Source organism: Copadichromis virginalis, linkage group LG6 (genome assembly GCF_057382275.1).
Source record: "Copadichromis virginalis isolate Kocher_CV1m ecotype Utaka linkage group LG6, C_Virginalis_male_GT1.1, whole genome shotgun sequence".
NCBI classification, from domain to species: domain Eukaryota; kingdom Metazoa; phylum Chordata; class Actinopteri; order Cichliformes; family Cichlidae; genus Copadichromis; species Copadichromis virginalis.
In genome coordinates, this window is record NC_140623.1 from 1,804,483 (window position 1) to 1,826,796 (window position 22,314).

At 39.1% G+C, this 22,314-nt stretch overlaps 1 protein-coding gene across 1 annotated transcript in view; it reads left to right on the forward strand.

The window, feature by feature from the left end:
• Positions 1–22,314, forward strand: part of LOC146706893 (hemicentin-1-like) — a 46,396-nt gene that overhangs the window by 19,690 nt on the left and 4,392 nt on the right. The window contains exons 22-41 of the mRNA XM_085460712.1: positions 1,183–1,443; positions 1,667–1,924; positions 2,218–2,478; positions 3,087–3,341; positions 3,614–3,874; positions 4,095–4,352; positions 4,616–4,876; positions 5,037–5,291; positions 6,313–6,573; positions 7,617–7,874; positions 8,167–8,427; positions 13,257–13,517; positions 14,520–14,541; positions 17,207–17,261; positions 18,767–19,235; positions 19,321–19,530; positions 19,655–19,915; positions 20,523–20,780; positions 20,895–21,155; positions 21,295–21,555. Coding sequence (XP_085316838.1) covers positions 1,183–1,443; positions 1,667–1,924; positions 2,218–2,478; positions 3,087–3,341; positions 3,614–3,874; positions 4,095–4,352; positions 4,616–4,876; positions 5,037–5,291; positions 6,313–6,573; positions 7,617–7,874; positions 8,167–8,427; positions 13,257–13,517; positions 14,520–14,541; positions 17,207–17,261; positions 18,767–19,235; positions 19,321–19,530; positions 19,655–19,915; positions 20,523–20,780; positions 20,895–21,155; positions 21,295–21,555 — 4,908 coding nt within the window. The remainder of the gene's footprint in view (positions 1–1,182; positions 1,444–1,666; positions 1,925–2,217; positions 2,479–3,086; positions 3,342–3,613; positions 3,875–4,094; positions 4,353–4,615; positions 4,877–5,036; positions 5,292–6,312; positions 6,574–7,616; positions 7,875–8,166; positions 8,428–13,256; positions 13,518–14,519; positions 14,542–17,206; positions 17,262–18,766; positions 19,236–19,320; positions 19,531–19,654; positions 19,916–20,522; positions 20,781–20,894; positions 21,156–21,294; positions 21,556–22,314) is intronic.

The following is a 22,314-nucleotide window of genomic DNA, read 5'->3' on the forward strand; positions in this document are numbered from 1 at the left end:
GGACCGGACTGAAGATGATTAAAAAAAACAACCAATGTCCAAAGAACAACATTGAAACACCTTCATAAAACCTGGAGAGCACTTTAGAAACATGCAGTAGGTGAAAGTCTGTCCTCTCTTATGCAAAATTCAGATAAGTGATGGGCGGCTCAAAACCTTCGGACAAATATCAGAGTTTAAAGAAATATGAAGCATAAATCTAACAGTTGTAGCCTAACAGAAAAATATAAGACATGTTCATAGTATAAACAAAAGTCTGAACAAGTAACAACCCAGCAAACAAAACTGAAGAATGTTGTTGTAATAGTGGCAGACATAACCTCCACATCTGGTTTTGGATCTTTGAGGAAGACTGAAATTTCTTTAAGTTATTTAATTTAATTTTTAATTTGATCTCTTTATTTGATAAGATTGAAATGCATGAATGAAGAACTATTTGCTGGAAATACTTTTGGCGATTGCAGTCAGTTTGACCATTAAGGCATTTTACACTGCAAAAGTTAAAGACCCTACAAAAGCACTAAGAAAATCACAATAATCCAAGACTATCTTTGAGCAAGCATTTAGGTACTTTTATAGGTGATTATCTAAGTCAAACATTTGTGAAGGAAGTGCCATCTTTCAATGACACTCTGCAATTGAGTGTTCATAGTGGAAAATAGATATGCCCCAAGAGAAGAAGGGGAGAGTCCTAGCAGCTGGCAGCTAGCTGACCTGGCTAAGAGCAGGAAATGCGAAGAGGCTGTATCTGCAGAAGGTTCTGGGTTGAAACTTCCTGGTCAGTCAAAGCCTTTCTGTGAAATCTACATAGATTTGTCAGAGTTCAAAAACCTGCTTGTTAGTTGAACTGTTGATAAAGATGCAGATGTTTGAGTGTAAATTTGTGCTGTGATAGGCTCTGTCTGTATTGCCTGTATCCTGCTTCTTACCCAGTTACATCTGGTCAATAAAACCTCCATTATAAGGCAATCATTATTGTTTTCAGAATTGGATATTTGTTCCAACAGTTTGTTGTTTATCATTAGTAAGGCAAACTCTGATAATATATGTTATGGGAATATCTTCATGTGTTCCTGCTAACACCATCCAGAACTCTTCACTCCTCTCATTGTAAACTTACACAGTTAGTTGATTTGGTCAGAAATTCAAACTGCAGTTACCTCTCTGTGTTTTCTCCTGCAGATGCTCCAAAGCCTCCCTCTGTGTCAGTGAGTCCTTCTGGTGAAATCACAGAGGGCACTTCAGTGACTCTGACCTGTAGCAGTGATGCTAACCCAGCAGCTACGTATGTCTGGTACAAGATGAACAATCAAACACCTGTCAGTACAGATTCACAGCTCTCCTTCAAGTCCATCCAGCCTGCTGACTCTGGAGAGTATTACTGTACAGCTGAGAACAGGCTGGGAACATCAACACCTACAAACATTTCTGTTGATGTGAAATGTGAGTAAAACAGGGCGTCATGGTTGTCAGTGTTTGAGATTTTCAAATCATGATATTCATTTTGATTCACATTGTCTATAGTATTCTATTTAAGATGCTGGGGTAAATAATGTTGTTTGCTAATCAACTAAATGATGTGGCTGAAATTTCATCATTATCTGATCAATAATTCAAACTTTGAAGGAAATTATACGATATTGAATCCCTTTGTTTTCTCCTGCAGATGCTCCAAAGCCTCCCTCTGTCTCAGTGCGTCCCTCTGGTGAAATCAAAGAGGGCACTTCAGTCACTCTGACCTGTAGCAGTGAAGCTAACCCAGCAGCTACGTTTGTCTGGTACAAGACAAATGGAAGGACACCTCTCAGTAAAGAACCACAGCTTGTCTTCAGATCCATCGAGCCCTCTGACTCTGGACAGTATTACTGTATAGCTGCTAATACAGTGGGGACGACATCTGAATATATTTCTATTAATGTGAACTGTGAGTGGAAATAATTTCATATATTTCTCTCAGATCCATCAATAACTTCTCTCTATGACAGTGAGATTTAATCTCCCTTCAGAGGATTAATTTTTTTTTAAAGTTTTTTATATACTGCATAGGTTGTCATAAAACTTCGGCTCATTTCTGTAGTAATTCTACAACTTTATATCTTTGCTAAGAAGAAAATAAATAGATTCAACTACTGCACAAGACTTCGAGCTGTTACAGTGTTTAAATTCCTCATCATTTTAACAAATTACTGATCATTTGCACAACTGTTTTTCACACAGATGCTCCAAAGTTTCTGTCAGTGATGGTGAACCCTTCTAATGAATTCAGGGAGGGCGGATCAGTGACTCTGATCTGTAGCAGTGATGCTAATCCAGCAGCTCAATACTCCTGGTACAAGAAGAATGGTCAAAAACCTCTCAGTAATGAACAGCAGCTCTCCTTCAGCTCCATCCAGCCCTCTGACTCTGGAGAGTATTACTGTACAGCTCAGAACAAAGTGGGGAGGAAGAAATCTGAATATACCTCCATTGATGTCAAATGTGGGTGAACAAGTTTATTTGTTTTAAGAAAAACTTTCTAAAATCCCTTCGTGTATAATTAAAATTGATTAACCTCAAACATTTGCTTTGTTAATCTCTGTCTGTTTCATAATTCATTTCAGCTACTGTCGATCACTGAACTGCTCCATTTATTGCATTTTTATATGCCACATATTCCCTTTGAAATCAATGCACAAAACTATTTCACATATCAGGTAATCATGATCATTGACTTCCATCAAGTAGTGAAATGATAAAAACGTTGTGATTTTTCAAAATGTACCTTTCAGTATATTAACCTTTTACACCTTTTACAGATGTAACTTCTTTAAAAAGGATAAATTCAATTTTCTTCATTAGTTTTTTTCTTGCATGCCAACTTATAAACATTTCAGTGCACATCCACATCTGCTGAATCATGTAAATAGTCCAATTTCATCAAATCTTAAAGTCATAGTGTAGATGGGAACATCTCTCTGATAACACCATCCAAATCTCCTCACTGAGAACTTCTGTAGCATCAGGTTCATTGAGTTGTTTGATCTGTTTAATAATTCAACCTTTGAAGGAACTAATAACATGCTTTTGTCTCCCTGTGTTTCCTCCAGATGATCCAAAGCCTCCCTCTGTGTCAGTGAGTCCATCTGGTGAAATCACAGAGGGCACTGCAGTGACTCTGACCTGTAGCAGTGATGCTAACCCAGCAGCTACGTATGTCTGGTACAAGAGGAACAGCCAACCACTCGGCAAAAACCCACAGCTCATCTTCAGCTCCATCCAGTCCTCTGACTCTGGAGAGTATTACTGTAGAGCTGTGAACAAGCTGGGGTCAACACTTAAATCCATCACTATTGATGTGAAATGTAGGTCAAACAATTTTCATAACAGCATTTTTTTTGTTCTCATAATTTCTTGTTTACAATTAGTGAAGTAAACTGTGATATAAGTTATGGAAATGCCATAAGTCTGCTGTCAGACTCGACAACAAAGACTTCGCAACTTACCAGTCTGAGGACGTTAACATTCGTGCTAACACCATCCAGAACTCTTCTGTCCTGTCTATGTACACTTACACAGTTAGTTGATTTGATCAGAAATTCAAACTGCAGTTACCTCCCTGTGTTTTCTCCTGCAGATGCTCCAAAGCCTCCCTCTGTGTCAGTGAGTCCTTCTGGTGAAATCACAGAGGGCACTTCAGTGACTCTGACCTGTAGCAGTGATGCTAACCCAGCAGCTACGTATGTCTGGTACAAGATGAACAATCAAACACCTGTCAGTACAGATTCACAGCTCTCCTTCAAGTCCATCCAGCCTGCTGACTCTGGAGAGTATTACTGTACAGCTGAGAACAGGCTGGGAACATCAACACCTACAAACATTTCTGTTGATGTGAAATGTGAGTAAAACAGGGCGTCATGGTTGTCAGTGTTTGAGATGTCAGTGTTTTGATTCACATTGTGTATAGTATCCCATTTCAGATATTGTGGTAAATAATGCCATTTATTCATATCATCAATTCAATGAGTCGGCTTAGATTTTGTCTTTGATCTAATCAATAATTTGAGCTTTGATCAAAACAATACCTTGCTATTATTTCCCTTTGCTTTCTTCTGCAGATGCTCCAAAGCCTCCCTCTGTGTCAGTGCGTCCGTCTGGTGAAATCAAAGAGGGCACTTCAGTCACTCTGACCTGTAGCAGTGATGCTAACCCAGCAGCTACGTTTGTCTGGTACAAGACAAATGGAAGGACACCTCTCAGTAAAGAACCACAGCTTGTCTTCAGATCCATCGAGCCCTCTGACTCTGGACAGTATTACTGTATAGCTGCTAATACAGTGGGGACAACATCTGAATATATTTCTATTAAAGTGAACTGTGAGTGGAAAAAATGTCATATATTTCTTTGAAATCCATCAATAACTTCTCTCTGTGATAGTGAGATTTAATCTCCCTTCAGATATTTTTATTTTATTTTATTTTTTATATACTGCATGAGTTGTCATAAAACTTCATTCCTTTAGCAATTCTACAGCCTTAAACTCCTTCTCTGCAGAAAAAAATATGTTTAAATGTTACACTTTTGGCTGTTACATTATGTCAATTTCACAACATTTCAACAATGATGTTTTTTCTCGCAGATGCTCCAAAGTTTGTGTCAGTGATGGTGAGCCCTTCTAATGAATTCAGGGAGGGCGGATCAGTGACTCTGACCTGTAGCAGTGATGCTAATCCAGCAGCTCAATACTCCTGGTACAAGAAGAATGGACAAAAGCCTCTCAGTAGTGAACAGCAGCTCTCCTTCAACTCCATCCAGCCCTCTGACTCTGGAGAGTATTACTGTACAGTTCAGAACAAAGTGGGGAGGAAGAAATCTGAATATACCTCCATTGATGTCAAATGTGAGTACATTTTTTAAGAAAAATGTTTGAAAATTCCCTTCATGTCTCCTCACTGAGAAGCTCCTGTAGCATTAGATTCGTTGAGTTGTTTGATCTGTTTAATAATTCAACTTTTGAAGGAACTAATAAACATGCTGTTGTCTGCCTGTGTTTCCTCCAGATGATCCAAAGCCTCCCTCTGTGTCAGTGAGTCCGTCTGGTGAAATCACAGAGGGCACTGGAGTGACTCTGACCTGTAGCAGTGATGCTAACCCAGCAGCTACGTTTGTCTGGTACAAGAGGAACAGCCAAGCACTCGGCAAAAACCCACAGCTCATCTTCAACTCCATCCAGTCCTCTGACTCTGGAGAGTATTACTGCAGAGCTGTGAACAAGCTGGGGTCAACATTTAAATCCATCACTATTGTTGTGAAATGTAAGTCAAACAATTTTCACAAAAGCAGGTTTCAACATGTCTGTCAGTATTTCTACATATGTTGGTCTATAATATCATCTTTCTTTGGGTCTGCCTGCTTCATGATTGCAGACAACTGCTGTCTCTCCCTGAGCAGAGCAAATTAAGATAAAACGTTATTTTTCTTTTTTGTGTTACATTTTTAGCACACAGTGTTACTGTGCTGTTCTGGTCAGTCAATCAGAAATATGAAAGGTACTTTTCATCTTCATCTTGTCTTCTATTTATGGTTATAAACTTATCACAGGTCACTTAGAGGAGAGCCCGACTTTGACTCTGTGCTGGTGATTCAGTGACTATTGATAAGTAAAACCTCATCTTGGCTCCATGACGTTTAAAAACATAATATGACCTATATTATCTTCCTCACTAAGAAAACAAATTGACATTTAGGACTCTGATAGTAAGATTTCCTCTAAGGTACATTTTTCAATCAAAATTTGTAAAATATATTTTTTAACATTTTCATCCTTTGAGGACTGCAGTTTTCCAGAAAGTTTTCTGTGATTCCTCTTTCTCGAGAAGAAATAAATGTCAGTACTTATGGTGGAATCAGGTTGATACAGTGGTCATCATTGTCGACTTATTATAAGAAGGTTCTGGGCTGAAACTTCCTGGTCAGTCAAAGCCTTTCTGTGAAGTCTGTCCAAAAACCTGCTTGTTAGTTTAACTGGTGATTCAGATGTCAATGTTTCAGTCTGTATTTGTGCCGTGATAGACTTTGCCTGTATCCTGCTTGTCACTCAGTTATGTCTGGTCAATAAAAACTCCAGTATAAGGCAATCATCATTATTTTCAGTATCTGTATTTTTGATCTTGTAATTTCTTGTTTACCATTAGTATGGAAATATCATAATGAGGATGTTGACGTTCCTGCTAACACCATCCAGAACTCTTTACTTGTGTCATTGTACACTTACACAGTTAGTTGATTTGGTCAGAAATTCAAACTACAGTTACCTCCCTGTGTTTTCTCCTCCAGATGCTCCAAAGCCTCCCTCTGTGTCAGTGAGTCCGTCTGGTGAAATCAAAGAGGGCACTTCAGTGACTCTGACCTGTGTCAGTGAAGCTAACCCAGCAGCTACATATGTCTGGTACAAGATGAACAATCAAACATCTGTGAGTACAGATTCACAGCTCTCCTTCAAGTCCATCCAGCCTGCTGACTCTGGAGAGTATTACTGTACAGCTGAGAACAGGCTGGGAACATCAACACCTACAAACATTTCTGTTGATGTGAAATGTGAGTAAAACAGGGCGTTTAGGAAACCTTCAGCTCATGAGTGTCAGTGTTTGAGATTTGCAAATCATTACATTCATTTTGATTCACATTGTCCATAGACCCTTTTTTAGATATTGTGGTAATTTGTTTCATTTTTTCATCAAATCATAATGTGGCTAAGCTTTTGTCTTTAATCTGATCAATAATTCAACCATCACACCCTCCGGTCCCCTTTCTTGAAGATGGGAACCACCACCCCAGTCTGTCAATCCAACCTCCATGCAACATTGTAGAGACGTGTCAACCTGGACAGCCCTGGACAGCATCCAGAGCCTTTAGGAACTCAGGGAAGACTTCATTTACTGCAGGGGCTCTGCCACCGAGGAGTTGTTTAACTGCCTCAGTTATCTTGCCCATAGAGATTGGCGAGTCATCCCCCTCATTCCCAGACTCTGCTTCCTCAACAAAAGACGTGCCAGTGGGATTAAGGAGGTCCTCGAAGTATTCCTTCCACCACCCAACAATTTTCTCAGTTCAAGTCAGCAGCGCTTCACTCAATGCAAGTAGAGCTCTGTGTGTTGAAGATCTCGTGGACTGGGGCCGATGTCCAGCATTCCCAGTGGATCGGTCTGCCAGGACCTCTGCTCCTGGCTGCTGCTGGCACAAAATGCACCCGACCCCTACGGCGTCTCCTGCAGGTGGTGGGCCTGCAGGAGGATGGGCCCATGTCTCTCTTTTGGGCTGTGCCCGGCTCAGCCCTTTGGACTAAGGCCCGGCCACCATACACTCGCCTTTGGGCAGCTTCCCCAGGCCTGGCTCCAGGACGGGGCCCCGGTAACCCTATACTGGGCAGGGTGAACTTCTAAATCGCTCTTTGTCTAGTCCTTCACCAAGGACCATTTTGCCATGGGAGACCCTACCAGGGGGCAGAAGCCCCTGGACAACATAGCCCCTGGGTTCCCTGGGACACATAAACCCCTCTACCACCATAAGGTAGTGATATGCGGAGGGGATCTTTAAAAAAAAGATACAATGCTGTCATTTTTCTTTGCTTTCTCCTGCAGATGGTCCAAAGCCTCCCTCTGTGTCAGTGCGTCCCTCTGGTGAAATCAAAGAGGGCACTTCAGTCACTCTGACCTGTAGCAGTGATGCTAACCCAGCAGCTACGTTTGTCTGGTACAAGACAAATGGAAGGACACCTCTCAGTAAAGAACCACAGCTTGTCTTCAGATCCATCGAGCCCTCTGACTCTGGACAGTATTACTGTATAGCTGCTAATACAGTGGGGACGACATCTGAATATGTTTCTATTAATGTGAACTGTGAGTGGAAATAATTTCATATATTTCTCTCAGATCCATCAATAACTTCTCTCTATGACAGTGAGATTTAATCTCTCTTCAGAAGATTTATTTTTATTTAATTTTTTATATACTGCATCAACTTTCATAAAACTTTGTCACATTTCTATAGTAATTCTACAGCCTTATACCTTTGTTTAGAAGAAAAAAAATAGGGTCAACTACTGTACAAAACTTCAAGCTGTTACACTTTATAAATTCCTCATCATTTTAACAAATTAGTGATAATTTGCACAATTGTTTTTTCTCACAGATGCTCCAAAGTTTGTGTCAGTGATGGTGAGCCCTTCTAATGAATTCAGGGAGGGCGGATCAGTGACTCTGATCTGTAGCAGTGATGCTAATCCAGCAGCTCAATACTCCTGGTACAAGAAGAATGGTCAAAAACCTCTCAGTAATGAACAGCAGCTCTCCTTCAGCTCCATCCAGTCCTCTGACTCTGGAGAGTATTACTGTAGAGCTCAGAACAAAGTGGGGAGGAAGAAATCTGAATATACCTCCATTGATGTCAAATGTGGGTGAACATGTTAGTTTTTTTAAGAACAACTTTTGAAAATTCCCTTCATGTCTAATCAAAATTAATTAACCTCAAACATCTGCTTTGTTAATCTCTGTCTGCTTCATAATTCATTTCAGCTGCTGTCATTATCTTTATATGCTATGCATTCCATCTAAAATTAAGACATAAAACAGTTTCACATGTCAGCTAATCATGATCATTGACTTCCATTTGGTTGCCATGATAAATGATAAATCTAAACAATAAATGTTTTCTCTCATGACACTATGTAAACATTTCAGTGCACATCCACATTTGCTGTATCATGTTCATGGTTTAGACGATCTGACGTTTTTTCCTGGTGCACCACTACCATGAAGTTCAGCCCCAGATCTAAAAACGCTGGGAGTAAAATGTACATAATAACATAATGCATAATTTGAAAGTCTCACAAAGCCATATTTCATTTACAATAGAACATATAAAGAAATCTAAATCTAACTAAAATGAGAAAAACACTCCCTCATTTTAAATTTGATGGCAGGATGTCTCCAAACCTTGGATCATGGCCCTGATTTTTTTTTTGTGTAACGTTTCTTCTTCTTTTAATAATCATAATCATCTGGGAATTGAGGAGACAAGTTGCTGGACTTTTGGAAAGAGACTGTTGTCTCATTCTCTTCTGATGTAGGATTCTAGCTGCTCATTGGTCCTGATGTTATCTTTATTGTATTGCTTTTGTATAATGATGTCTTACAGTTCAATTCAGCACCTGGACTCTTTCACTATCAACTAATAAATTAAGTATGTGGTTTAGCATTACCCTCTAATTGGAACGCCTTTCAACACCCACTGGTAAAAGGCCTTACATCAGTAACTGTGTAGGAGAATGATGTCAAAGCTGTATACACCTGTATATACCTGTATATACCTGTATATGCCTGTATACACCCGTATATACCTGTATATGCCTGTATATACTTGTATACACCCATATATACCTGTATATACCTGTATACACCTGTATATACCTGTATATGCCTGTATACACCCGTATATACCTGTATATACCTGTATACACCCAAATATACCTGTATATGCCTGTATACACCCGTATATACCTGTATATGCCTGTATATACTTGTATACACCCATATATACCTGTATATACCTGTATACACCTGTATATACCTGTATATGCCTGTATACACCCGTATATACCTGTATATACCTGTATACACCCAAATATACCTGTATACACCCGTATATACCTGTATATACCTGTATACACCCAAATATACCTGTATACACCCGTATATACCTGTATATACCTGTATACACCCAAATATACCTGTATATACCCGTATATACCTGTATATACCTGTATACACCCGTATATACCTGTATATACCTGTATATACTCCCTCGAATCTTTCTGCTACTGAAATCCCCATAACTGACCACTTCCTCCTTTCATTTAATCTCACTCTCTGCTGCTCTTCTACCAAGCCAACCCGTCTCATCTCGTTCCGCAACATCAAGAACATTGATATGGACATTCTCACTACCAGTTTGGACAATGTTCAGATTCCGGACTTCTATTCTAATCCTGATGATTTGTTGTTATATTATAATAATTGTCTACGCACGGTCCTTGATTCTCTGGCTCCTGTAAAAACCCACTCTGTTTCCTTCGCTCGCTCTGCTCCCTGGTTTACCTCTGACCTCCGAGCTCTGAAGGCCAGAGCTCGGCAGCTAGAGCGTAAATATAAGAAATCTGGTTTAACTGTTGATTCAGAAATCTATAAATACCATGTACTTCAGTATAAAGACTCCATCAACAAGGCCAAACAAAGCTTCTACTCTGGTATTATCAGTTCTTATGAGGGTAATGCAAGGACTCTGTTTTCAGTTCTCAACAAACTAATTCAACCCCCCAACGCTTTACCACCGCACTTCTATTCCTCTGAAACCTGCAACTCCTTGATGCTGTTCTGGACTACGAAAATCAATAACATCCACCAACAACTCAGATCAAATGTTGTGTCTACGCCCTCTCCAGAACCTTTTCTCCTTTTTGAGCCGTTTTCCCACTTTTCATCTTCCTGATTTATCTGATATTTCTGAGTTCATATGTAAATCAAAGCCTGCCACATGTCATCTTGACCCCATGCCCACGGGGCTTGTGAAATCCTGCCTCTCTTCTTTACTCCCACTCATTTCTGCTATCATTCACTCTTCTCTCACCACCGGTATCATTCCCCCCTTATTGAAGACTGCTCTAGTCACTCCTATACTGAAAAAACCTTCCTTAGATCCTAACAACTTTAACAACCTCCGTTCGATTTCCAATCTACTCTTCATTTCTAAGATACTCGAAAAAGTGGTTGCAGCTCAACTTCATTTACACCTGGTTAATAATAACATCTACGAGAGATTTCAATCTGGTTTTCGCTCATGTCACAGTACCGAAACTGCTCTACTTAAAGTCACTAACGATCTTCTAATCAGAGCTGACTCTGGTCTTCTCACCATTCTCGTCCTTTTAGATCTGAGCTCAGCCTTTGACACCATTTCTCACTCTGTCCTTCTAAGCAGACTTTCCTCTCTCGGCATCTCTGACACACCCCTCGCCTGGTTTCAATCATATCTCCTCAACCATTCCCAGTTTATTCAACTAAGATCATTCGTCTATTCCCCGTCACCTCTGGTGTACCCCAAGGCTCAGTTTTAGGCCCTCTTCTCTTTAGGTACCATCTTCCGCAAATTTGATCTTCAGTTTCACTGTTTTGCTGATGACACCCAGATATATATCTCTTGCAAACCTGATTCCTCCCTCCCACCTTCTTCCCTTACAGAATGTCTATCCAAGTTAAAATCCTGGTTTACCTCTAATTTTCTAAAGCTCAATTAGGATAAAACTAAGATCCTCCTTATTGGCACCAAATCGAACCTTTTGAAGGCAAACCATTTCTCACTCACCATCGATAACTCCACAGTTTTCCCTTCTCCTCAGGTTAAGAGCCTTGGTGTCATCCTAGACAGTTCACTTTCCTATAAATCTCACATCAATAATCTCACCCATTCTGCCTACTTCCATCTACGTAACATTAACAGATTGCTTCCTTCTCTTTCCACCCAGTCTACGTCCATTCTTGTCTTGTTACCTCCCGTACTGACTACTGCAATTCTCTTTTGCATGGTCTCCCCCTGTCAGAGATTTACAGTTAACAAACAGTCAGGTGAATAATCAACACTGAGACACTCGAGATAATTAACGTGCTGCACGGGTGAACTACTCAGAGAGCAATCACACCGAACTGCAGTATTCGTTTATTTTTATAGGTTACATCGTCAATATGCAAATATAATCACATTTCCTGTTACGCAGGTCCTGATGCTGTCTGTGTGTAAGCTGTGTGTGTATGTGTGTGTGTGTGTGTCACAAAGTATGTGTGTTGCAAGTCAATTTCTAAGAATAATATAATGCAAGTCAACTTCTGCGGATATGTATTTCTGTACTGGTCTCGGTAAATGTCAGTGTCACAGGGTCAGCTTCCTGTTTCTACAGAAAACTGTGTCTGGTGAAATATGTATAACATAACTTTTGAAGCATAAGCAAATAAAACAATAAAAACTCCCTAACACCCCCAAAAATCCCTCCATAAGCTTCAACTAGTTCAGAACTCTGCTGCTCGCATTATCACCAGAACCCCCTCCTACCAGCACATCACCCCTGTTCTTCAGGAACTTCACTGGCTCCCTGTGAAATTCCGGATAATTTTCAAACTTCTTCTGCTCACCTTCAAGGCCATTCATAACCTCGCTCCTTCTTACCTTTCTGACCTGTTAACCACCACTTGTTCTGCCCGTTCACTTCGTTCTTCTTCTTCTATCCAGCTTGCTGTACCTTCCTTCCGCCTCACCACCATGGGAAGCAGAGCTTTCAGCTGCTCTGCTCCCAGGCTGTGGAACTCTCTGCCCCCAGAAATAAGAAACATTGGTTCTCTCCCCCAGTTTAAATCCCAACTCAAAACTCATCTGTTCAAATCTGCATATTCACTGTGAATCCACTGTTTGTTAATTTTATCTTGTGCTTTTATTTTATTGTTCTTATTCTGCCATTGTTTTACTAAGTGTTTTATCCTATTGTAAAGTGTCCTTGGGTGACTTGAAAAGCGCTCATAAATAAAATTTATCATTATTATTATTATTATTATTATTATTATTATTATTATTATTATTATTATTATTATTATTATATGCCTGTATACACCTGTATATATATGGCTTCTTCATTACATCATTGAGCTTTAATCTGCACTTGCAAATGGTGCAGTGAACTGTGTTCCTGAGCCCGTGCAGTGATCTAAATGGCAGAATGTTACCTGAATGTCTGGGGGACCAAAGCTCACAGGCATCTAATATGGATTTTTGGCCTCATCCCTTAAGCGGAGGATTTCTCAAAATTCTCAGAATCTTTTGATGATTTGATGTACTGTACACGATGATGTCTTCAAAGTCTTGACAATTTTATATGAAAAAATATTTTTCTGAAATGTTTTCACAGTTTTTAGACACTTTGCAGACATTAGAGGTTAGACGTTTTGCAGATTGGTAAACATCTGGCCAGTTTCTTTTAGGAAATGGGGTTGTTTAAATAGTGTCGTTTGTCTAGATCTGATCATAAAGTGATAATGTGGCTGAGAACATCTCTCTACTAAAGCCATCTACTCACTGAGAAGCCCCTGCATTAGATTCATTGAGGTTTTTGATTTGGTCAATTTTTCAGCCTTTGAAGGAAATAATTCCATGTATTTATTTCCCTTTGTTTCCTCCTCCAGATGCTCCAAAGCCTCCCTCTGTGTCAGTGCGTCCCTCTGGTGAAATCAAGGAGGGCGGATCAGTGACTCTGACCTGCAGCAGTGATGCTAACCCAGCAGCTACGTATGTCTGGTACAAGACAAATGGAAGAACACCTCTTAGTAAAGAACCCGAGCTTGCCTTCAGATCCATCGAGCCCTCTGACTCTGGACAGTATTACTGTATAGCTGGAAATACATTGGGAAGGAAGACATCTGAATATACTTCTATCGATGTGAAATGTGAGTGGAAATAATTTCATTTTTCTCAGATTCAACAATTTTTCTTCTCACTGATCGATTTTATCTCTCTTTAGAGACTTTCATTTGATTTTTGATCATCTGTATCAATTGTCAATAAGGTTTTGCTCACAGTAGTTCAACAAACGTATACCTCTAGTTGATACATTTTGTCAATTCCCCATCATTTGCAAAGACTTCTGACTAATTGTGTTTAAAATGTGAGTCTGCATTTGTCCTGTGAGCGACTAGTGAGGAATTCTTTGGGATTCTGGCATGATCGCGCCACCATGGAGCGATCGTGGCTCAAGAGTTGGCAGTTTGTCTTGTAATCGGAAGATTGGCAGTTTGAGCCCCGGCCCGGACAGTCTCGGTCGTTTTGTCCTTGGGCAAGACACTTCACCCACCTAAAAGTGCTATATAAATGCAATCCATTATTGTTATTCTTTGACATGTCATCATAGCTGGGGTAGGCTCAAACCACCCAAAAATGCAGTAAAGCTTACTGTTTTTTCCAATAAGAAATTATTGAACCAACTCTCCAACATATCTGTCCATGGTTTCAAGATGATGTGCAAACTTTTCTTTTACTGCTACAGAAAAGAGGCAAGTAAAGTGGAAAGTTTGAACTGGCATTCATGTTCACTAAGAAACTATAATTTGATCAGACTGGTCAGTCATAATGTCTCTGTGGACATCAGTATTCCTGCTAAATCCTGCTGGAGTGGCTGTAGCTCAGGTTGGTGATTCAATCCCTTGCTGCTCCAGTCTGCATGGCAAATATCCTTGGGCAAGATACCAATGCCAATTTGCTCCCTGATGCATCCATCAGGGTGTGAATATGTGCATAGAAAAAAGTGTTTGTGTGAATGCGTGAAAGAGTCATGCTGTGTAAAGTACTTTGAGTCCTAGAGTAGACTAACAACATCCATCCTGTCATTTACACTTACAAAGATGTTTGATTTTGTTCAAAAACTACAATTACCTTCCTGTGTTTCCCCCCAGATGCTCCAAAGTCTCCCTCAGTGTGAGTAAATCTGTCTGGTAAACCCAGGAGAACATTTCAGTGACTCTGACCTGTGGCAGTGATGCTAACCCGGTCTGCTGATTCTGGAGAGCATGACTGTGTAGCTGAGAACAAATTTGTGCCGTCAACACCTAAACACGTTTCTATTGATGTGAAACATGAGAGAATCAGGTTGAGAGAAAAATGCTTCATGTTTACTTAATTAACACGTGAGGTGTCAAAATATATACAGAAACTTATTACATACACTCGAATCTCACCACATTCTTATTATATATACAATTATCATTGTATCTGTTATTTTTATTTGTGCTAACACATTATCTGAACTGCTTTTCTGCTCAATTGCACATTAAAAATATATTGTTATATATTTCATTCTTATTAGTTCATCTTGTCCATTCGTCTGTCCACAATTGATAAGAATCACTACTTCTCCTGGAATATTGATCAGATATAACCTATTGATTTTTGCTTTTTCATTCCATTTCTCTGGATTATTGCAATTATCTAATAATTGGAAAACAAATTATTGTTTTAGGTGTTTTTGTATTTACATTTCCTTTAACCCATAGGTTGTGTTTAAAGCTCTCTTTGTGCTCTGCAAATACATTACTGACATCATAATTCAAATTAATACAAAGAAACCAATTAATCAAACATAAAACTGAATCGAGTCACCCTTCTTTATGTTTTGTATTCTGAACTGCAGATATTCATATAAGGAAGACCTTTACGGAGTTCCTTCTGTGATTACATTGAAGCAAAATGTTGTTAGTTTAGAATTAGCGAATATCACCTTTTTTTTCTTTGTCATGTAAAACCACAGTAAAGGGATTCATCTGTCATTTTGCTGAACTTTAGTGTAAATGTACATGTAAAACCTAACCAGCTTCCTCTGACTGCCACTGTCATGTTTTACTGTCATTAAAGGAAAACAAATAAACACAAATTTAGAGGACTTATATCCGAGTAATACTTGATTATCCAATCATCTCTGTGTTATCATATTGTCAGTGTGTGACTGTGGGTAAAAGCATATAAGTGAGCAGAATACAGTGACCTCCTCATGTCTTGGATGGGAGGGACAAAAGGACTGAGGTCAAGAAATAAAATGGGAAATATAAACAGATAAACAGAACTGAAATAAATGTTATAAATTACGCATTAAATAATAGCCTTATTCCAGTGAGTTAATGGTAATGTTGTTATGTTATTGAAAATGTTCTCACATGCAGGTCTTCCAAATGCTGTGCAATCCAGCTGAAACACAACAAATATCTCATTCATGTGAGTCATTGTTGGAGTAGTTTGACTATTCAGTGCATGTGCCACTTTCTTGAAAAAATAACTTAATATCAGTGACAAAGTCAATGTTCCACATGTCCCACCACAGCTTGGGAGGATGGAAAGTATTTTAATAATGATCATTTGTGGGTTAGATGAGTCTGCCACGCTGCAGTTCACCAGGTGTGCACAGACTTTAAAATACAGTCACTGCAGCTCAAGGTTAGTCATGAGTGTGTATACTCAGATTATGTTATGCCCTTTTGCATCAAGTCTGCATCAGCTGTGTTCCCTTTGTTTGGTTATTTGTTGTTCAGTTTTGGTGACCTGTGTGTTTAGTTTTCAGTTTACTCTCCATGTCTGTTTTTATAGTATTAGGTTCAGCTTTGTTCCCCTCATGTTTACTCTTAAGTTTACATTAAGCTGATCCAAAACATTTCAAACTAGAGTACTACAGTTACTAGACCACCTATATTAGCATCTCATCTTTGGCTTCCTGTATTTCTTTCTTTCTTGGATTCAAAATTGTGATTCTATAAATTCTATATCCTGAATGATCAGACCCCATATCTTTTTAAAAGACCTCATAGCACCACATTATTCCAATATTGTATGTAAACATGGGCTCCTCTAGCAAACCAGTTCAAATTTAATAGTTAAGTCAAGAGAAAGGCTGATAAGTAAGTCATAATTTAGTTATAGTTCATCCTTAATTGTACCAAATGTGACTGGAGGGCCCAGTCAGACCAGCTGATTTTCAAAATAAAGGACCCGGTGCAGATTATACACCTTGACTATGAAACACTTCTGGTCTTCTTTAACTGAAAAAATAGTGCGGGGGTTGCAATATCTCGGACATGAGAATACACCACAGACCTGGTGCATTTCAGGGGTCATGCTGTTGTTGCTCTAATCTGACACAGTGACCATCCCTCATTCATCCTCACTTTCCCTTCTCATGCATTTCTGTGGCTCTTTGCTTGCCTTTGTGTTTACTGTTATTTTGTTGTTTCTCTGTCTTCTTCTTTCCTCTCTTTAGAGTGTTTGCACACCTCTAATAATTGAATAATTTATATCAAAATTTAAAAAAAGTAAAATTTGAACAAATCCTAGGTGACTGCAAACTTTTATTAAAATAATAGCATCAGAAATTTTAAAAAGCCAGGTACCAGCAACTCCATCGATGAACTGCTGCTGTGACCATATTTTTATCTTGCCATTTCCCCCAATTAATAACAAAAACACCTTTGGTTAGTAGTGCCATTGTGGCCCTTTGTTCATCATTTTTATGAGCAGAGTTTACAGGTGTAGAAAGTGGTGGAACCTCAGAATCTCATCTCTGCTTTGTGTAGATATGTGTTACTGCTGGCTTCATCAGGTGGTGGCCTCCGGCTGATAAGCTGGAGGAGGTGTCTGGGGAGAAGGAGGCCTGGGTTTTTCTGCTGAGGCTGCTGACCCCACATGCCGACCTCAGATAACTAGAGGAAAATGGATGGATTTATCAGCTTTAGCACCTACACCTTTAGTGCTCCTCCACAGTTATCTTTCTTCTTCATAAACAGTATGATGCGAATCAAAAAATTAAAAATGGTGCTGACACTGTTGGAAAAAGGTGGGGGAACAGAGGGACCGGAGGCGTGTCTCAATGATTACATTCGACCTATGACACAAGGGGGTGGAGCACATGTGATTAAGCTAGCCATTAGATGCATGAGCACACCCCCATACTTCTTGTGCTACTTTTGGTATTAAAACACCACAAAATTAGTTCCTCAGGCTTTAATATAACACATTTAGAGGGCTGTATGTGGTTTTGAAAACAACAGCATTCAGTCCCAGATGTAATGGCTTCATCCTTATTCATGCTTCATGCTGAAAAAATCACATGAAAAAGAAGGAAGTGTGACAGTTTTACTTTTCGGTCTTGTGCTTCCCAACAGGGACATGATTTTTAAAGACTACATCTTTTTCTATGGTAAGTAGAAGTTACTATTTTATATCTTTATTTTTATTGTGTTTTTGCAGACTGGAAAATACAATATTTAAACTCTTTGCTGATACAATTTTCTGTCACGCAGACAGAAGAGAGGAGCAGCCATGAGTGCAACTGTAGCAGCAAGGATTGAATTTGTATTTGTACTGCTTCTCACTGCATCGGGTACTGAATAACTAACTTTTACAATGAAGGAAGCTAAAAGAGTGACATTTGTTTTAAAGTTATAATATGATATTAAAAGTTATAGTGTGTTTATCATGACATTTCCACAGATTATTAAAATGTTCCCACCATCAGCATCTCAGGATGTTTTTATCTCAACATGTCTCTGTTGTGTATGACTGCATAAAAACTGCATTGCTGTTTGAAATAACTCTAAGTGGGTCTGATAGTAGTATATTTGAAGTATTTAGTTACGGTGTCTCTATACTAAAACAAAACAGGAACCAAACATCTTCACTTCAATTTCTTCAATTTCTATTCTCCTTTTGGTTTCTAGTAAAGCAGCTCTCAGAGATCTGCAAACGCAGCAGCACTTCTGTTCTGCATTTTATAAAGTTTACTATGAAACTTATCATCAGTCTCATTGCACAGTAAACTGTTTGAAACACGAGCATTTTAACACACTAACAATAATTAAGATGCACATTAAATCTGAATTTAGGTTAAAATTACAGATGCCTTTCTTAGTCAACACCTTTTCTTTGTTAGAATAGAACAGAATAAAATAGAATAGTCCTTTATTGTCATGGCAACTGTGCATGAATAAAATATAAATAGTAAGACAGCAGGGAGAAATAACAAACAATTATAAATATATACAAAACTACAGAAAAGCACACAGTTGTGTGTACATCAATATAAAACTTAATTATTAAAGTGTTGAACATAAATAATAACATGGCAGTCAAAGTGCATAATAAAATATTAAATTTCATATAGAGAAAGCTTTGTCTCAATGACTTGCATTTCATTTTAAAGACACTTCGTACAAACGTTTCCATTATTAATGTCACTGTGATTGTGTCTGTAGTGTCTGATGTGCTCTGTGTTACAGCGGTACTGGGTCAGAATGGTTGGTCAGTGACTTACACTTCCACTCACATCTGCGCCTTGAAAAAATCAACAGTGGACATAGGCTGCAGCTACAGTTACCCTTCTACAAGACACAATATGAATACTGCAGTTCAAAAAAGACTTTGGTTTATAAAAAACAAGGATGAACCGTTGGATCTGAAAACATACGCGCCGTACTCGCGCCGAGCGGAGTACCGCTTTCATGAGAACGACTGCACTCTGAGGATCACAGACCTGAGAGAGAGAGACTCTGATGAGTACAAGTTCAGATTCGTAACAAATCAGCCTGATGGAAGTTATACTGGTTCACCTGGAGTCACTTTGACTGTCACAGGTAAGATTTTCATTGAAAATTCTACTGTTTTGTTTGGTGGTTTAGTTTAAAATGAGGATTATTTGTTTCTTCCTTACAAATCCAGATTTACAGGTGAAGGTGAGAAGATTGTTAAGCCACACAGAGCTGCAGTGTCACAGCAGCTGTGATGTAATTGATCCTCCATCATATGTTTGGTACAAAAATGGACAGAAAATAGAGGAAGAAACATCTCTGCGAGTCTCTGTTGGAGGTGATGACAGCAGCTATTCCTGTGCTGTTAAAGGACATGAGGGTTACCGCTCTGCTGCAGTGTGTGAGTTTACTCCACAGTGTCACTATAAAAATCCTAAAATCATACAAAACATGTCAAGATTTAAAATAAAAAAAGACCACCTTATGTTTAAAGCCCTCTTTTTAAACTTTCTCTTATCCTCCAGTTTCTCCAAAGCTTTACTATGTGTTAGTGAATCCTTCTGCTGAAGCAGAGGAAGGAACTTCAGTGTCTCTAAACTGTGGCTTTAATGCTAACCCAGCAGCTAATTACAGCTGGTACAAGGGAAACATCCAAACACGTATCAGTGAAGGAACGGTCCTCGACTTTTCGTCTATCCAGCCCTCTGACTCTGGAGAATATTACTGCACAGCTGAGAATGAGCTGGGGAGGAGTGCATCTCAGTCCATCTTTATTAACGTGAAATGTGAGTAAATCAACTTTAATAACAGTTTGCTTGAACCCGTTTACTTTATTCCATCTCTCCTGAGTTGTTTTTCTATCATCAAATATTAAACATTCAATTCATTGAAAGGCGATTGCTGTGTAAACCTACTGTACAACCCATTAATATTTCATCTGAATGATTCAGTTACTGAAGGGTTTCTGGTCAAATGTCTCTATGCTTTATGAAAGCAACAAAACATTTACCATAAGAATTAAAAAAAAAGGAACCAGCTCATTTTGCTTTTTGCTCACATCGGTTTTCTTGTTTCTGTTTCTGGCATGATCTGTCATTAGTGATCTACGCAAAACACATAGAGGCAGCAATGTTTTCACTGCCAAACTGAGCATACACAAAACAAACTACAGAGCTTTTAGTCATAGTTATGCAACATACTGCATTCAATACAACACAAATGTATCTTTGCGTGTTATAAGATTTCCCTTTAATTGCCATCATATTTGAAATCCACAGTGGAATATATCTGCATCACAGAAATCACATTTGTTGACCTGAAAGTTTTTGCATGAGGAACAGATTTAGATTCAAACACCGTGAAGTTGATTCATCCTCATATCTTCTCCTTCAGATGCTCCAAAACCTGTTAATGTGTCAGTGACTCCCTCTGGTGAGATAGTGGAGGGCAATTCAGTAACTCTGACTTGTAGCAGTGATGCTAACCCAGCAGCTAAATACACCTGGTATAAGGGGAATAACAATAAACCTCAAAGTGTAGACACACAGCTTGTCTTCACCTCAATCCAGCGATCAGAGTCTGGACAGTATCGCTGCAGAGCTTACAACAGCGTGGGGGCGACATCTGACACCATCTCTATTCATGTGAAATGTGAGTGAAACTAATTTATACATCAGATGGTCCAGAAATCTCTCTCACTGAGAGCATTACTTCCTCATTATTTCCCTGAAATACTAACAAACTGAATCATTTTCTTTCTCTCAGATCCCCCAAAGTTTGTCTCAGTATCAGTGAGTCCTTCTAATGAAATCAGTGAGGGGAGCTCAGTAACTCTCACTTGTAGCAGTGATGCTAAACCAACAGCTAACCACTTCTGGTACAAGGATGGTGATCAGACACCTCTCATTAATGAACGGCAGCTCTCCATCACCTCCATCCAGTCCTTTGACTCTGGAGAGTATGTCTGTGCAGCTGAGAACCACCTGGGGAGGACGACATCTGAATCCATCTTTATTGTTGTGATATGTAAGTTCTTCACTCACCTTTATGCATAACCATCAAAATCTCCTCACTGAGCAGCTTGTTGAGCAGTCATGGAGTTGATTTAGTGAATAACTCAGTCTTTGCAGGAACTAATACTAACCTCTCTTTTTTTCTCCCTCAGATGCTCCAAAGTCTCTCTCTGTGTTGTTCAGTCCCTCTGGTGAAATCCAGGAGGGCAATTCAGTGAATCTGACCTGTAGCAGTGATGCTAACCCAGCAGCTAACTACACCTGGTACAAGGAGAATAGCCAAACACCTCTCGTTGTAGAACCACAGCTCTCCTTTATCTCCATACAGCCCACTGATTCTGGAGAATATTACTGCCAAGCTGTAAACAAAGTGAATACTTCCACGCCTAAATACATCTCTATCCATGTGGCATGTAAGTCAGACAGTGTTTAAAAGCAACATTCAGCTAGTTATTGTCAATATTTTATCTCATTATGAATTTGCCAATATTATCAGTTTGCAGCTCAAACTGCTTTATAATTACAGTTCAGCAGCTGACCTAAATAAAGTAAATTTATTTTAATATAACATTTTAATAACATTATCATCACTGACTTCAATTTATGATCATACATTTGTCTGGGATGATTCTGTGTTGTGGCGAGGTAGCAGTTCAGTGACTAAGATAGTTTATGTTCTGTTCTGTTAGACACTGCAGGGAGGTTCTGGGTTCGCACCTTTGCCCAGCTTGGACCTTCCTGCAGAGTTTACATGTTTTCCCAGAGTACAATGACACACTTGTTGCATTAACAGGCAATTCTAAATTGAAGGTATGGGTGCATGTGAGGGCTGTACAGCTGTACTCCCTCTCTGATGATGATGTTCTCTTACCCAGTTTGAATTGGGACCATCTCCAGTGGTTAGATAAGCGCTTAAGAATGGCAGATGATAGATGACATTACCCAATCAATGGTTTGCTTGATAGCTGTGTACAAGTCTCATACAGAGATTTGTATTATTGTATTATATCAAGGCAGACCCCATTCATTTTTTTTATAGACACAAGCCACAACCTTAAATATTAAGCAACTTTAAACTAAATTATCATATTAGCTCTCTGTTTACACATAAAACAGCTTGAAAAACACTAGTGTACACTAGTGTAACCATTAGGTTCACAGATTTGTTTGAT